General features: G+C 36.2%; 1 protein-coding gene across 1 annotated transcript in view; it reads right to left on the bottom strand.

Annotated features, from left to right (window-relative positions):
* The window catches only part of TMEM182 (transmembrane protein 182), a 59,475-nt gene extending 54,500 nt beyond the window's left edge, over positions 1 to 4,975 (bottom strand). Inside the window, exons 1-3 of the mRNA XM_049784945.1 lie at positions 4,844 to 4,975; positions 4,530 to 4,629; positions 2,957 to 3,055 (exon numbers count right to left, since the gene is read on the bottom strand). Of these exons, the coding sequence (XP_049640902.1) occupies positions 2,957 to 3,055; positions 4,530 to 4,629; positions 4,844 to 4,975 (331 nt within the window). The remainder of the gene's footprint in view (positions 1 to 2,956; positions 3,056 to 4,529; positions 4,630 to 4,843) is intronic.
* Positions 4,976 to 18,205: the final 13,230 nt, after the last annotated feature.

The raw sequence follows: 18,205 nt of genomic DNA, 5'->3' as shown, positions 1-18,205 counted from the left end.
TTTTATAAAGTTAAGGAGAAAAAAAAAAGAAAGGATGGGAGCCAGGAGCCAAGTGAACTCAGGTACATTGGTGGAGGAAAAAAAGGACAGAAATAAATATCCAAGCCAAACTTAACAACAATAGAATCAAAAGATCTAAACTTTTACAATCTAAACTTAAATGGGCCTGTTATACTGGCAGGCCAGGGGATGAAGAGTGGTGGTATAGGATGCACTCTGGGATCATTGGTGGAGGAGGTTAACACTGGTCATGGGAATGGCCCAGCTTTACTATATATCTAAAATTTCACTATTATCAGGACTCTGTATCACAATGGTTTTAAGATAAAATGAAAATAAATAAATAAATAAATGTCAAGTAAGTGACACTGCTTAGCAAATGCTATATCCTTTGACAAACTAAAAGTAAAACTATAATATATGATAATGCAAACTTGCAGAAAGATGGAAAAATAGATAAATATAAAAGGACTCATTAAATTCTATAATGGTTAGTTTTACATCTCAGTTTTATTACACTATCTTTGTTTTTGTTTTTAGTATTTTGGGTCACACCGGCAGTGCTCAGGGCTCTAGGCTCAGAAATTGCCCCTGGAAGGCACAGAGGACCATATGGTATGCCAGGAAAGGTAAACACCTTACCTCCATGCTATCTCTCCGGCCCCATTGTTACACTATCTTTGTTGGTCAAACACTAGTCCTTGTGTCTCTTTAAAAACATTTATTTCATGTGGTTAGAATTTACTCAAAATCCACTGTGAATAAGGCAGAACCTAATCATCCGAAGGCTTCAAAAGCAAAAATTGAGGTTTCCTAAACCAAGATTCTCTCTTAAGAACACATTGCCATTCTAAGTTTCCCAACTTAAGACAACAGCGATTCTCTTTTTATGTAGCTCTAACTCTTTTCTTTACAACAAAATCAAAGATGTACTTACTATTATATTTATTCAAATAAATTGTGGGTTTACACTAAAAGACAGACCATCCCATTTGCTAATGAATAAATCAGATGTGGAAATTATCTGAAGAATCAAAATTGTTTTAGGTAGTATCTTAGTTATGTAGTCAAACCATGAGTCTAATTATAGCTAATACTCCATGTATAAAAACAAATGTAAAATGACATTTAATTGTGAGACAATCTAACACAAGTAAGACATTTGAGTTTTGTAAGATGGGAGTAAAACTCAATCAAGCCTCAACGCTGAGGTCTTTCATCACTAATTTCTGAAATTTTCTTATCAAATACAGAAAGATATCATTTATACAAATAAATTTTCATCAAATATTAATGAAGTCAATGACATTGTTATCTTTTGTTTTATAATTCTTTCTCTTTTAATAGTGAGCACATTTAAGTCATTTTACCTTTTAATTTAATTTTTCTCATAAATTAGCTAGTCATTTTACACTCATCAAAGACTAACTTGTACTTAAAATCTCTATGCTGTAGCCTTAACCTGTAGTTTTCAGACCTAACATAACTCAAAAATCACAGGAGCTGATTTATTAAAATTATTCCTTTGAGGAATATTGATGGTGGTTGTAGGGTGGTACCATGAACTTTGAATAAACATGAAATTATACCCTGAAACATATTCTTGTCATCAAATACTAACTCAGTAAAACAAATAAGATAAAACCTTAATAAAATAAAGAATTAATGTGATGAAATATATAGATTTATACATTATACAGATTCTCTGGATAATTTTAATTTTACTTACAACATTATGTATTATTCTTTTTGAAAAAATATCTCTGACATCAGTAAAAACTGTAACAATCCATAGTTTTGTGGTTAGTATGCATATGTGAACAAAATTTAGTAAAACTAGCTGAAAGTAAAATTTGACACACTAACTTACACAGTATATTTTATCAAACTGTATTCAATCAGCAGAAAAGATAATTCTATGGCAGGGCCCTCCTTGCATGTAGCTAACATGAATTTAATCTCCACATTCCTGGAGCCACAAAATATCCCAGAACACAGAGCCAGAGTAAGCCCTAAGCACTTCTGGCCCCGAGACAAAGCAAAACAAATCAAAACCCAACTAGATTTATTTCTTTTAATAGAGCAAATTGTATGATGATCACAAAGAATATGATGACACAAATGAGCATAGGTAATTCTGACTTCCAAGTAACAAATACTCTTCGCAGAGGATGTAGAAGTCAACCAAGTTCACTTTGTAGAAATTCAATAGCATAGTCATATGCTATGTGCAACAATAACAACAAAAATTTAATCAATCTACATATTATTTTTTCGAGATGAAAGACTAGTGTTAGATTAGTTAATTCTTAAGCAGCAGTAATTCCTAATACATATCACTATTTTCATATTAAGCAATACTTCTTAAAAATGATCTGTAGTAACCAGGGAGGAAGTTCAGAGACTTGGAGTGCAGCCCTAGCATGCACGTGACCTAGCTCAGGGCTAACACCACAGAGCCATACTGTGTATGAATTTGGAGGTTCTCCAAGTACTATCAGACTTGCTGAGTATTGACTGGTCACCTGAGCCTTGCTAGGGAACAATGCTCCCCAAATAATGTTTATATTAACAAAATAAATAACACTTTTTCTGGAGGGGGGTGAAAGGCCACCCCCCAGAAGTGCTTAGTGGTTACTCCTATATAGAAGTAATCTTCCAGCAGTGCTAAGGGATCACATGTGGCAGTGGAACTACTATGGTTATAATCTAAATAGTCATAATCAAGGCACTTTACCTCCTGTACTATCTCTCTGGCTCCTAGGTTTTACTTTTAGACTTTAGCCAAACTTTCTACTTTTATATATTCTCTTAGAACTATCGTGTGTTAAAGATGGCATGTAAATTGGTAATAGATAAAACCCATTTTAATTATATGTTGCTTTTAACTTCCCTTGAAAAAATATTGGTAGACATTTTGCATTAAAAACAAATCCACATCAAAGCAGCTACTTACTGAGTGCAGAGTCATAGGAGGTAGAATTGTGCTCCCCTCTCATGTAAGGGTATGGAGATAGGTAAGCATGGGTGCAGTTCTTTGTTTGAGGTTGATTGGCTAGAAAAGAAACCAAATGTGTTATTGAGAAGCTTAGTGAAGATTCCCAAAGAAAATTAAGACAGGACATGGGTCTTGCACAACTAAAATAAAAGTTCAGATTAAATCAATGAATTCACAGAAGGGTTGTTAAAGATAAGACTTCTTCAAAGAATATTTTTGAGAGGAATACAAATCCATCTAAAACATACAAGCTGTGACACAATGGAAGCATCACATTTTTTTACTTTCATAAAAATTTTCCAGCTCCTGACATATTACCTGGCACCTAGAAACTCTTATAAATATAATTAATTAAAAATTTTATATGCTTGCATTAAATATTCTGATGAGTTAAAATTGATATAAATTTGTGTGTAAATATTTTAGGAAAAGATGCAAATAATAGATTTTACAATTTAGTAACTTGAAAACATATTTAGCATTTAAGTTCTAAGAAAATAATGTTTATATCACTTGAAAACTTAAAGACTTCATCATATACTCTCTAAGAAAAAAATATTCTTCTGTTCTCTAAGTCTATGACAAAATATTTCTACACAATGTCTTTTACAATGTTTTTACTTTAATAATTTTAAGAAATTTTCATTGGCATATTGCATAATTATCTAACCCCAAATAACTATAAAATATTTTATCAAGTATTCCTCAAAAAATTCTATTTTTCATCACTATGTTCTCTTTTCAACTTGCTATCAGCTTGTTTACATCTTCTGTTATGTCATATTTTTATAATAATTTCTATAAACTTGAAAATTTATAGACACAAGATTTATCACAGGAGCAATTAATAAGGACCCACAATAGTAGGCTGTAGGGCACTAAACAGTTTCTTGTTGGACTCAATTAGAGAAAAGGCCAGGTACTTTTAATGCGCTGATTTTCAAAGGTTCATACAATATATGAAATACAGTTGAAAGAATGCCTCATTTTTTAGACACTATTCTATTACCAAGAATGAGAAACTTAAAATTTATGATACAGAATAAAAACATCAAAAGAAAGACATTTATTGAGATTGTCCACAACTTGGTTAAGGCCCAAATAAAGTAAGCTTTCATCTAACACTGGTAATTAAGTTTCATAATAAAAATGATATTTTACTTTGAAGTCATGAATATGAAATAATGTACCTCTATCTATGAATTTTTAGATTTCTATCTCAAGTTAAAATTAAAATACCTTATATATAATAAACACTATTATAGGTAATTTTTTGCTAAGACTAGTGTATTTTAAATGTATAAAATATATAAGAAAAATATACAATCTCTGCTATAAGTATTAAAGCTCCATTTTATATAAAAATATTCAAATAGCCATTTCTACTTAAAAAGAATTACATATGAGTCTTCTAAAGATATTCTATTATTTCTACAATTAAAAGTTCAATTCTATTTTGTAGGTAGCATGTACTAAATAACTTGTTTTTATTTTAAAGTCAAAAGGTAATATAAGATTAAATTTCACTTACTGTACCAGAACTTCCAGATATTAGAATCATTTTCTTCCACAATCCCATTAAACCAACATCTCCAGAAGAATCCTTCATGGTGAAAAGTTATGTTCTCTATCTACATAAAACAGAAAATTGACATCAACACAGGAACACAGTTTAAATTATTACACAAACTATATTTAAATAATATTTATAATCTCAAGTAATAATGATCAACAGCTCTCTCTATATATTTTCTATGAAGAAATAGAGACTCCACAGTTTTTCTCTGGCATCAATAGTAGATATACACCTATCAAGTACAATAATATTTTGAAGAACAAACGTACATTCTGTTCACCTGAACACCGTCCCACTTCAGTTGCAAGAAGCCAATAGTCTGATCCAAAAGCAACCAAAAAGAGTAAAACTCCCAAAGCACCAAAGAGAGCCCCAAAGAATATGGCAATGTTCAGTCTCATTCTCAAGTCACTGTTCCTTGTAAATAAAATAAGACGTTGGAGCAGGGGGAGGCAGGCACCTAGCCTCTTGATAAAAAAAAATGATAAAGAAGGATTTGAGTAGGCAAAATCTTTTTGAGAAACCACTGTAGATCGTGTTTTGGTGGCTTCTTGCTCACACCCAATGAGTTTGTATTCCCTGTGCTCTCTTCTGGAGGAACTCCAGCCCAGCAGCTGAGAATGACCTGCTATTTTAGGATACTGATTGAGAAGCTGTCTGTCTCCCAAGGGGATCAAAAAATAACTGACCTTCCCCTGACCATAGAGAGGAGTGTCATGATATGGCTAGAATGATCATTATTGCTATTTGGTAATCCATAGAAGTTGAAAGAAGATGGATTGGCATGAAATCATTAGCAGTATTGTTATCTGAACTAGTCCATTTAGCTCTCAATGACCACTAAGACCCCCTTAGGATACTTTGAAGGCATATAAGCTACAGCTATAAAGGACTACAAAGAGTTCTTTAAGTACAAAAGAAGTTGTCAGTAACATTTTAAATTCCTTTGAGCATTTGAGGATAAAAAATAAATTGTGGGTCAAATAGCTAAAAACAACATTGAGTGCAGTAAATATTTATAACTGTACTAGATAATTAGGTGACTGCTCACAAAATCAAGATGGAACTGAGCAGATGGGTTGAACAATAGATCACATACCTACCAAGTCAATACTCAAGAATACCTGATTCCTCTGAAACCTGCCAGGCCAGAGCCATACCAAGAAACCCAAATGGTTGAGCAGAGCATCGCCAAAAGTGGCCATTATTTTAAAAAGAAACTTGAGGTCACAAAACCTTTTTACAGTACTCATGGTTTACTCCAAGCTCTTCACAGGTTTCATTTCTGGCAGTTCCCAGGAGACCATATGGGGTCCCAAGGATTGAACCTGACTTGCCAGATACAGGTAAGTTTACCAACTACTGTATTATTGCTCTGGTCCCCAAAAGAATCTGTTTTAAATAAGCTCCAAAACTTTGTATATGCCTTTTCAAATAACAATTCCAAAGTAGATTAATGGGGAAAGAAAGCATCAGTATAGATTATTTTCTGCTTTATAAATGAAATAATGTTTGTACAACATTTTTGCACTTTTCATTTTAAATATTCACCTACCTCAGAATAGGAATTATATTTAAAATGCATCCCAGCCATTATTAGCTATATTTTATTTATTCCTGTCTTCTCTTTGTTGCTCATGTCTGACATATTTTCTCTTCATGTCTCATATGCAAGAAATTATTTTTAAGTATTTATAATATTTAAGTAACAGCAATAATTTAAAACTTGCCACTATAAGATTTGCTTTTATACTTTATAAAGTAGCATTTGTCACCATATGTTTTAAAGAGTCAATTTAAAATCTACCAACTTACTTTGCCATTTCTTTTGTTTAGCATCTGTTACATCTGTAGGTTAGAATTTGGTAAAAGCAAAATGATGATTTCTTATTGAGAATGTGGGTGTTTGGCCAGTTCCAGCTCTGCACAACAGAAAGTGCCCAAAGAAGATGAGCAGTGAAATTCTAAATCCAAATTATTAGCTGTGCAGTTAAATATAATTTGAGAGTATATCTAGCCCAACTTCTCAATTAATGTTTAATTCTACTCTTAATATTCCTCATGTCATCAAACCATGTAATTTACATTTACGTTTGAAGACAAGATGTTGGCATTATCCAGATTAAATTTCTGCCAAAAGATGTTTTATTTTAAAGGTTTACTTAAAAAGAGGGAGACCAGGAAGACAGTACTGCAGGTAGAGAGAGCATTTGCCTTGAAAGCAGTCAATGCGGGTTCAATCTGCGGCACCTCATATGGTCCTCAGAGCACTTTTGAGTAATCCCTGAGTGCAGAGCCAGGAGTCAGCCTTCAGAACCACTCAAAACCCAAAATTAAAGTAATATACTATATTTAAAGATATGTACATATCTATGTTTCTATTATCAGCTTTCTATGTCCTCTGTGCCTTAGAAGTTCAAGAAATATGTTGACATAGAATCATCCAGTGTTTTGGATAAATAATCATTTCATGCCTCATCAATCCATAATCTGTACTTGTTTTCTAAGTGCAAGTATGTTTTTCTAAGATAAATTATTTTCTTTAACGATCTTTGGATAGTCACAACTCCAGATTCACTTTTTTCTTTTTCTTTTTTTTTTCTTTTTCCTCTTTATTTCCAAGCATTGATTTAAGGAAGGCTTAATAACAAAAAGGCTTAAATAAATTCAGAATGAAATATTCTAAATCAGTGCTACCATCTCCATTATTTAGACACAGTAATAAATAGAGTAACAATGTCTAAAAAATAGTCACATCTTACAGTTTAAACAAAACAACATAGTTTGAAAATGCTACTTTGCGTGGTAATATCCTATATTATAGAGCTTAGCCAAATCTAATCATGAAGATGATTAAAATAAAAAAGTCTTTTCCTGACAGAGTAGTGACAGAAACATCACATTTGAGAGTACACAGTACCCCAATTTCTGCCAGTGTCTTGTCCAAGAGCAATGAACATGGAGTTGGGGGAACCTCCCCATGAGGTTCTACAACCTGGGAGTCCAGAATCCCCTACTAGCCATCATATGGCATCTGGTAAGGCCAGAAGCAGCAAAAAAAAAAAAAAAAAAAAAAAAAGCCTGTCCACCCCTCAGAGATTACTCCTAGCATATTTGGGTGACATATGTGGTGCCAAGTAATAACACTGGGTCAGTCACTAACAAGGTGATCACCTTACCCACTGTACTATGTCTCCAGCTCTCAAAATACTTGTGGGGTTGGGCTCATATCCAGTTACACTCAGTACTTATATTTGGCTATGTGTGCAGGAATTACTTCTGTCAGGCTTTGATCGAGCATGTTAAGTCAAGAGTCCTACCTGCTATATTATCTCTTCAGTATACAATCTTTCTGATATAGATAATTCTCACTGGTGTGAGGTGATGTTTTATCATCACTTTGATATAACATCTATAACAGCGATGACGAACAATTTATCAAATCCTACTAGCTATCTATACATCTACTTTGAAGAAGCTAAGTAGATTTTTTTTATGAGATTGCTTTATTGCTGTTGAGTTTGTAAGTATTTACTGTCTCTTGTGTATTAGTCTTTCACCAGATGATGGCATAATAAGACATCCAGTAGGGTGTCTTAATATGTTAGTCATCATTTCTTATATAGGCAGAAATTGTTCATATTGATGCAGTTATGCTTATTTCTGATTGTACTTGTCATTGAAAGTGAAACATTAAAACATGATCTCTTAATTAATCTTACAGATACAGGTCTAATATTTAGATCTTTAGTCTATGTTAAAGATTGAAGATGTTGAATAAACATCTGTGTATTGTGTGAGGTAGTAGTCCAGTTTCATATTTTTGCTGCTCTCCAGTTATACCAAGACTTGTTGGAGAGTTACCATATTTCACTGAATTCTCCTCACTCCTTTGTTGTAAATTAACTATCCATGTATCTGAGAGTTTACTTATAATACACAATTCTATTTTATTGTCAGTCTTATTTTACTCCAATATTTAAATCTAGGAAATAAAATGATTTACAATTTGTGGGGTCTTTTTTCTGGGGGGAGGATTGTGTTTTCCCCATAGTTGCTGTGGCTGTTTGGGAGATTTTATAGTACCAACAAAATTTTAGCAGTATTTTCTCTATGTCACTGAAAGTTCAATTTTTATAGATATTTTCATGAATCTATATACTCTTTGGGGGAGGGCATTCATTTTTAACACTATTAATTCTTCCAAATCATGGACATGGCATTTTTTTCTATTTCATTATGTGTCCCTCTAATTCTTGTAATAATAATTTATAGCTTTCAATAAATCAGTTTTTCTCTTCATTGGTTAACTTGATACCTAAATACTGGATTTTTGAAACTTCTTCTTTGCCCTGGAGGTGTACCTGGGATTCTCAGATGATGATCATTACTCAATCCAAGTGGTCTCTCAGGGAAAAACAGCCTAGAGAAACTTGAAGGAAGATGAGAAATACAACCAGTTACTATTACAACACTACTAGTAAACATAGGCAAATATTTTAGGTGCTTTAAGTTCTGGAGAAGCACCCTTGCAAATGTTCTTGAAAATAAATGAACAAGGAAATAAATAAGCATAGATACTTTGTGAAACCAGATATCAGGAGATAGTTCATGGATCTCAGAAAACTGTACTTTTTGTTTTGCAATTTTGAAAACTCCTTGAATTTTTTTAATCATTCCTGTCTGTTTGTTTTTCCTAATCTTTATTATTTTACTGACATAATTTTATTTTCAGAGCTTCTTAACTTCCTGAAAATAAATGATTTCTCTGATCACTTAGTAAAAATGTGGCAAAATAAGTTTTAATTTGATTTCTTAAAAGAGTTTAAAAATCAAGCATTTAAAATATATAGTACATTATCATAATTAGTATTTCAAGACAATGGAAATTTTCTTCTTTGTTTTCACAAGTTAAAAATAACTTGACAGCCAGAGACCCAATGCCCAATGCTCAAAAACAAAATTTTGTCTGTTTTGATGTTTCTTTTTTGTTTGTTTGTTTTTGGGGTCACACCCGTTTGATGCTCAGGGGTTACTCCTGGCTAAGCACTCAGAAATTGCCCCTGGCTTGGGGGGACCATATGGGATGCCACGGGATCGAATCGCGGTCCTTCCTTGGCTAGCACTTGCAAAGCAGACACCTTACTTCTAGCGCCACCTCACTAGCCCTGTTTTGATGTTTCTATTTTGATAACTGTAAATAATTTACACAGGTAAATACACTAAAATTTCAGAAAACTCAAGTAAAATTTGTGAGTGATAATAAACAAAATATTCTTTATTCTTAAATTCTAACATCCTAACATCCAATACAGAAGTTGTTCTAATTTTACTGATCTCAAAATATAATGATCATATTTAGACAATCTCAAAACAGAATTATTTTTATTCACTCTGGTTTATATATATATATGTATATATGTTTATATGTATAAATGAGAAAATGATTCCTCAAATATATTTTAAAATTTGTGTATATATAACAAGACACAGCTGTAAAATCTTTTGAGACTGAGATTCGTATTTTAAAAAAAAAGAACATGAAGCTCACAAAAATTCTGTTCAAAAGGACAAAATTTCTGAATATCAAAATCCAAAGACTAAATATTCTTGACAAAACAGTCTTGATGGGTTGGAGGGTGTAAGGAACCCCAGTATGGATTAGGATCATTGTTAAGTGTGAATATGTTTCATCGCAAAGATTTCACTGGAAAAACTAAATAGGTACATAATGGAAAATTTCCAAAATTCCCAGAATTCTGGGTTATAAACACAGATAGCCCTATTACATATAAGACCCAAGAAAGAAGCCAACAGACAGAGGAATGATCCTATAATCAATTTCTCTGTCATCATTATTGACAGATTTTAATGGCCAGTGAAGCATCATCTTGTATGGGCAAGTCTAAAGATCTTTTTTTTTAGTTGAAGAATTTATTCAAGAGACAAAATTGATTAACATATTGAGGTAAACTAACATAGCATAATATAGTAACATAACATAACATAACATAACATATAATTAATATAATAATACATGTAAGTCAAAGAACAAAACACAATTTTTGATTGTAATAGCTTACATTATTAGAGGCAATTTTAAATTTTTTTCACAAATCTTACACCATGATATTTAAGGTACACAGTGACAATAAATGAAGGCCTTTCCACCACCATTGTTGTCCTCCCTTCATCCCTGTTCCCAAGCATATATCCCTTATCTCCCTCCTTTATCCCCCAGAATGCTAGTGTAACTAAAAGCATATATGCAGTTCCAGATATTTATACTAGTGGTTTCTTAAAGGTTTAGAGTCAAAGGAGCACTGCAAAACAATGTTAGAATGGCAATTATTGTTTGCATGGGCCCACCAAACTTTGGGGGTCATGGAAAGGAAAAACTTTGGCCTAAGTACCCGGAGACCCTACCCCAGAAGTTTCCTGATATAAGACCATTTCTAAGCTCCAGGCAAACTAGTTTGTCCAATCCCGGTCAATGTCTGTAGTGCCCATACAGTTATATTTTTCACAGTCTCTGTTGTTGGCATCATGTTTCTATACTGAAGATTCTGGAATCTGTATATCCTACATTGAAGTCAGGATGGTATGGAGTGGTGTCTAATTTCAACTCATAATTGAAGGGCAATGCAGAAAGCCCTGTCCAGTATGCAGGTCATTGTTATTGTTCTTGTTTAAATCTTCTCAGTGTTAAGGGAAGACTCTTTTGAGTAAATTGATGTCAGAGTACAGTAGGGTCTTCCCTAGTAGAGGATTGCTTCCAGGTGATGTCATAGACAACTTTGGTTGTTTCGTAGATGGCTTCCCTGGTTCAGAGGTGACTGGAAAATGCCCAAACCTCTGAGGCCTGTGCCAGGTCATCATGTCAATGTTCAGGGTGTAAGGTTCCATTGCACCTCAAGATTTGTGTGTTCCTATCTCTATTAGATAAGAACTTATTTGTATTATAGTATTTTCCATTGAATGTGCCCATGCAAACAAGGAATAATGCCAACTAGCATTATTAGTGCATAAGGGGGCCGCCAGAACAAGTCCAACAATCCCCGTGATCTAGTTCAAACATAAGCATTAAACTGAGGGACTCTTTCACCAAAATTCCTTATTGAACAGTTCACAAAGAGAAAAAAAGATAAAAGTGGGGAATATAAAAAATCTAACTTAAGACAGTGGACACAATTGTCACCATTTAAGAAAATTTGTGTGTTCCCATCTCTATAAGAATGTGTTTGTATATAATTTTCCATTTTAATGTGTCTATGCAAAGGAAGAACAGTATCACATGGCGAGATTGGAGCCTATGGGGATGCTAGAACAAGTCCAACAATCCAATTGACTTGATTCTTATATAAACGTTAAATGGAGGGACACTTCTACAAACTTCCTTATTTAACAAATAACAAAGGGAAGGAAAGATACAGAGGGACTCTTACACCAAAATACCTTATTGAACAGTTCACAAAGAGGAGAAAAGATAAAAAGTGAGGAAAATAAACAATCTAACATAAGACAGTGGACTCAATTGTCACTGTTTATGGGAATTAATCAAAAACCTAGTATGGTATCAGCCACAATTACAAAATGAGAAAAGAAAGAGGCCAAGAGGCTGCTGGGAGTAAACAAGTAGCTAAAGAGTACTGGCCTCTTCCCAGCTTGAGAGTCCATCCTCTCATTTTTATTTTAAAAATATATGGTACCCCAACCCGAAATGGTCTCTTCCCAAACAGAGAGCCCATCCTCCCATTTTTATTTCAAATAAATGTTATGGTTTTTGAAATGGAGACCAATGAGAGAGAGAAAAATACCAGTGGTTGTCACGACGTAATGTCCTGACATACACTGCATTGCCCACCATCCACCCCATGTGTCCCTCCCTTAGTGTTGGGAGAGAAAGGGGAAAAGACTGAAAACCACAATAGAGTCCACCTGGGCCAGCAACCAGGAAAGGCCTTGAGTAGGGGGAGAAATAGGGGAACTGCTGGAGGCCTGCAAGCCTCACAGCACCCCCAACCTAGGGAAAATGCCTCTGGCATAGGGTGTTCCCTAACCCCATACCTGGGAAGAGCAGGCTTCCAGGATCAAAACACCAAAAACCAGCTATCTGCCTAGCCCCTCCCTGTGCTCCTCTTCCCTATCTGTGATGTCTTCCATCCTTCCTTCCTTCCTTCCTTCCTTCCTTCCTTCCTTCCTTCCTTCCTTCCTTCCTTCCTTCCTCCCTCCTTCCTTCCTTCCTCCCTCCTTCCTTTCCTCCTTCCTTTCTTCCTTTCTTCCTTTCTTCCTTTCTTCCTTTCTTCCTTCCTTCCTTCCTTCCTTCCTTCCTTCCTTCCTTCCTTCCTTCCTTCCTTCCTTCCTTCCTTCCTTCCTTCCTTCCTTCCTTCCTTCCTAGGCTCCTTCCTTTTTTCCTTTCTAGGATCCTTCCTTCCTTCCTTGGATCCTTCCTTCCTTTCTTCCTTTCCTTCCTTCCTTCCTTCCTTCCTTCCTTCCTTCCTTCCTTCCTTCCTTCCTTCCTTCCTTCCTTTTTTCCTTCCTTCCTTCCTTCCTTCCTTCCCTTCCTTCCTTCCTTCCTTCCTTCCTTCCTTCCTTCCCTTCCTTCCTTCCTTCCTTCCTTCCTTCCTTCCTTCCTTCCTTCCTTCCTTCCTTCCTTCCTTCCTTCCTTCCTTCCTTCCTCCTTCCTTCCTTCCTTCCTTCCTTCCTTGGATCCTTCCTTCCTTTCTTTTTTTTTTTGTTTTTTTTTTTTCTGTTTGTTTGTTTTTTGGCTTTTGGTTTGGGCCACACCCCGTAATGATAGGAGGTTACTCCTGGCTATGCGCTCAGAAATCGCTCCTGCTTGGGGACCATATGGGATGCCAGAGGATCGAACCGTGGTCCATCCTAGGCTAGCGCCAGCAAGGCAGACACCTTACTGCTCCAAGCCATGTTTTTGGGGCCACACCCGTTACACTCAGGGATTACTCCAGGCTATGCCCTCAGAAATCGCTCTGGCTCAGGGACCACTTGGGATGCCAGGGATCAAACCAAGGTCCATCCTGGATCAGCTGCATGCAAGGCAAACGCTCTACCACTGTGCTGTCGCTCCAGCCTCGATGTCTTTTTTTCTTGACCCTTCCTCCAAAGTAGTAATTAGGATCACATGATATAATTTTAAAATTATTTACAAGACTTTTCTGTTCTTAGTCATAGTAAACATCAAATAAACTCTACAGGAGAATACATTTTTCTTTGTATTTTTGTTTGTTAAAAGGTACATTTTAATATCCCTAATGTGAATATGATGCTGTAAGTACATGCTCTGCAAAAGCTCAACCTGATTGAGAGGGAATAGATAGCCCCAAAGTGACATAAAGCCCTGGGGTTAAAGGGGCCTTAGGCACTTGGTGGAGGTAAAGTGAGACTATGTGCACCAAGACCAAAATTGTCAAGACTACACATGGTGGAGGTAAAGTGAGACTATGTGCACCAAGACCAAAATTGTCAAGACTACACATTACCTAAATAAAATAATTAAATTTTTTATTTTTAATTAAGGCATTATTATTTACAAAATTTTTCATGATAGAGCTCTATGAAATCAAATTATAGAAGGACATGCGGCTCCTTAGGGAGGGTCTGGGTGGGGCTCTGAACCTCTGGTCTCCCAGCTTCTTGAAGGATCTCTCCTTCCTGGGAGCCGGGAATCTAGCAGGAGGAGGCTTGGCAAGCCCACGCCATGCCGGAGGCCTGCTTGGCCAGGCCTAGGGGGGGTGCGGGACTTGGGTAACCCCAGCACCCCTCTGCCGCCTTGCTCCAGATCTCCAGGGCTTCCCCGGGCCACACGCCTGGGCAAGCCGGTGAGTTGGGTCCCTTGGTGGAGCCTGAAGGTACCCTAGGCCTTCCCCCACTATCCATGCGGCTCCTTAGGGAGGGTCTGGGTGGGGCTCTGAACCTCTGGTCTCCCAGCTTCTTGAAGGATCTCTCCTTCCTGGGAGCCGGGAGTCTAGCAGGAGGAGGTTTGGCTGGCACTGGTAATCTCTGTCCAGTCTACATTCTCAAAATCGCGCGGGGGCGATAGCCCCCGCGCGCACAAGAAACATTAATAGTACTCTCACAAGAAACATTAATAGTACTCACTATCATTGAATTATGTTTTTATGTATGCAGAATGTCCATTTTGTACTCTGCCCTTTTGCATACCCCTTCATAAGTTCATATTTCTCTTTAACTTCTTTATCTCCTATCATCATTACTCCTTTTTTACCCTTTCTAACTTAAGTATTGTTGAGTCCTAATTCACAGACCAAAGTGGTGCCCTAGAGTTAACACCCACCCAACTATTTTAAAAGGCATAAAAATGACGCATATCTTTTCAACATTTTATGGGTGTTTTCTTTGACGGCTATAACTTTTGCTAAATACTTTCTTATACAGTGATGATCCCCACCCCCCATGTTTTTTATCTTCTCTTTGTGAACTGCTCAATATGGAATTTGGTGTGAAAGAATCCCTCAGTTTAATACTTATGTTTGAACCAAGTCATGGGTCTTGTTGGAAATGTTCTTATGTCCCCATATATCTGATAGCACCACGTGGCTTTATTACTTGTTTGCGTAGGCACACTAACATGGGAAAATACTATACATACCAATAAGTTCTTATCTAATAGAAATGAGAACACACAAATCTTGTAGTGCAATGAGACCTTACACCTTGAACATTGACATAAAGACCTGGCACAGGCCTCAGAAGAATGGGCATTCTCCATTTACCCCTTGATCTACAGAAGACATTTACAAAACATCCAAGGTTGTATATAACATCACCCGGAGGCATTCCTGTACCAGGGACGACCCTACAGCTGCTCTGACATCGATCTACTCAAAAGAGACATCCCTTAACACTGAGAAGACAACAAGAACAATGACCTGCTTACTGGACAGGGCTTGCTGTATTGCCCCTTTATGGTGAGGTTTGTCTATAACATCACCTGGAAGCAATCCTCTACCACGGAAGACCCTACCACTGCTCAGACATCGTCCTGCTCAAAAGAGACTTCCCTTAACACTGAGAAGACTTAACAACAACAACCTGCTTACAGGACAGGGCTTCCTGCATTCCCCTTTCATGGTGAGGTGAAACGAGAAGGCACTCCACATCATGACTTCAATGTAGGACATGCAGATTCCAGAATCTTTAATACAGAAACATGAGACCGACAACAGAGACTGTGTGATAAGTGTGTTGGCGCTACGGACAATGTCTTGGAGCGAACGATAACTTTCCTGAGGCCTAGAGCTGGTCTTATGCCAGGAAACTTCAGGGGTAGGATCTCTTTGTATTTAGGCCAAGGCTATTCCTTTCCATGCCTCTCATATTTTGGTGGGCCTATGCAAACAACAATTGCCACTCTAACACCGTTTTTACTGTGCTCCTTTGACTCTAATCCTTAAAACACACCCACTTAAAATTTGAGGTTAACTTAAGCTAATATGCATGTACATGGAAATGTAAAAAATACTATGCCTCTAATGTTTAAGGAGTTACGTAAGTTTGATGGCTTTAGATTGCCTTGTGTGCTGTTAAGAAATATTATAATGTGCTACAATCTGGAGACTTGAGGGACAAAGTAATTGCACATGGATTCTGTTTTATTTATCTTAACTTTCTTTGGTGAAAGTTCAAAGTTAAGATATCAGCAAGGGGACTTCTGATAATGTTATGGGTGATTGTCCTTCCACTGTAACTTTACCTTATCCTCTTTCTTTGCATCTTTTGTTCTCATAATTCATAATAAAAAATTATAAAACTGAAAAAAAAAAGGACATGGGAAGAAATATTTAATTTTATACAGCATGTCCAAACTGCTATTTCTGCAGGCCCATCTCTACATCTCAGATGCTATGCTTATTCCTCCAGTCTTCCTAATGAGGTCAAATTCCTGGCTGACAATCCCAGGTACTTTTAAGAAATGGAAGAAGATTCACCTCAGTTCCAGTGGTGTCACAGCAGCTTGTATACTATACCCATAATCTGTCATCTCAGCAGGCTCATAGTCACATCTCCTGAGTTAACAGCTCTCCTCATCACACCTCACACTACTTCACTTACACCTTTAGGCACTGCTTGAAGATAAGTAGAGAAGGAAAAGAATAACACCGAGTCTAATCCCTCAGTGACTTTCTAAGGGGCTTGACTACAAAGATCCCCCTTAACACAGCAGAGGAAGAGCAAACACAATGGGGAAGACATATAGCAGCCTGGTCAAACTCAATGAGTGAAAGTAATAGAATGGAAGGCTTTACCAGTATCAACCAACTCTGTAAATTAACAGAGAATGACTTAGTGATATCATGTTGAGAATGCTTAGTGAGTTCAAAGAAATTATGGCACTGGTAGTGAGGAAAGCATGGATGCAAAAAAAGCATGAGAGTTGAAATGAGAAAATTACATTCAGATGTGACAGAAATAGAGTATCGTAGGTGATATTACAAAAACCTCAAGGGTCTGGAGTGATAGAACAAGCAGTAGGACATTTGCCTTGCTTGCAGCCAACCTGGGATGGACCCAGGTTCAATCAACAGCATCTCATATGGTCCCCCGAGCCTGCCAGGAGCAATTTCTGAGCGAAGAGTAATCCCTAAGCACTGCCAGGTGTGGCCCAAATACAAAAAAAAAAAAAAAAAAGATAAAAATAACCAATACAAGATTTGAGTAGTAGAATAATAGCAGCTGAGGAAACGATTGGTAGACTCCAAGATGAGATTCAGAAAATTTAAAGCACAACAGAAAATGGAAAACTGTCTTAAGAGGAATGAAAGTAAGTACACAAGAGGACTATGGTATGAGAAGAAGAAGAGCAATATAAGAATCATCAGTGTACCTAATAATTATAAGGGAGATTTGATAAGGAATCACTAATTTTAAAAATTAAAAAGCAAAATTTGAATTATAGCCTAGTTTGACAAAAGGCAAGTTGACTGATTTGAATTGGGTTGAACACTGCCATCTGCTGGTTATAGGTGTAATTTGCATTTCATAGTACTATCGAGTAGTATGAATTTTTGTGTAGTACACTTTAGTGACAGGAGTTACTCTTTTCACATAATTTGATATTGATTAGCTTTCAATGATATGCCATCAAAGTCCAATAATTTTATTGCACTCAACACAATTGTAGGAAAACACAGAAGCTCAGACAGTTTAAGCTCCATTAAAGCAAAGCTGCTGCGACAATTGCATTAGGTACCAATGTTCAAAAATCATACTTTACTCCAAATAGGAGTTCACTGCTTAGCTCCACTTTTAATTTTATAAAAATTTATATTAGTGAAGTTAAGTTCCATAAATGTTTAAGAGAGTAAACAATCCTTAGCATCCCATATGTTCCCCTGAGTCTATCAAGAGTAATTTCTGAGCACAAAGCCAGGCGTAACCCCTGACACCACCATGTGTTGCCCCCCAAAACAAACAAGAGTAAACACTTAAATTTTGCTTTCACTTCTGAAATAAAACTTATATCAGAGGGGAAAATACATAAATTACAGTATAAAAAATGATGGGGGCTGCTTTTTCCCCCCTTTCCACTGCAGCTAGGTCTTCAGACCAAAACTTAAGTCTGTTGCCTACTTGCCTAACATCCTTTCACT

The sequence above is a fragment of the Suncus etruscus genome, chromosome 12, assembly GCF_024139225.1.
Source record: "Suncus etruscus isolate mSunEtr1 chromosome 12, mSunEtr1.pri.cur, whole genome shotgun sequence".
In the NCBI taxonomy this organism is placed as follows: domain Eukaryota; kingdom Metazoa; phylum Chordata; class Mammalia; order Eulipotyphla; family Soricidae; genus Suncus; species Suncus etruscus.
Note: the sequence above shows the minus strand (reverse complement) of the source record. Positions and strands in the feature narration are given on the sequence as shown.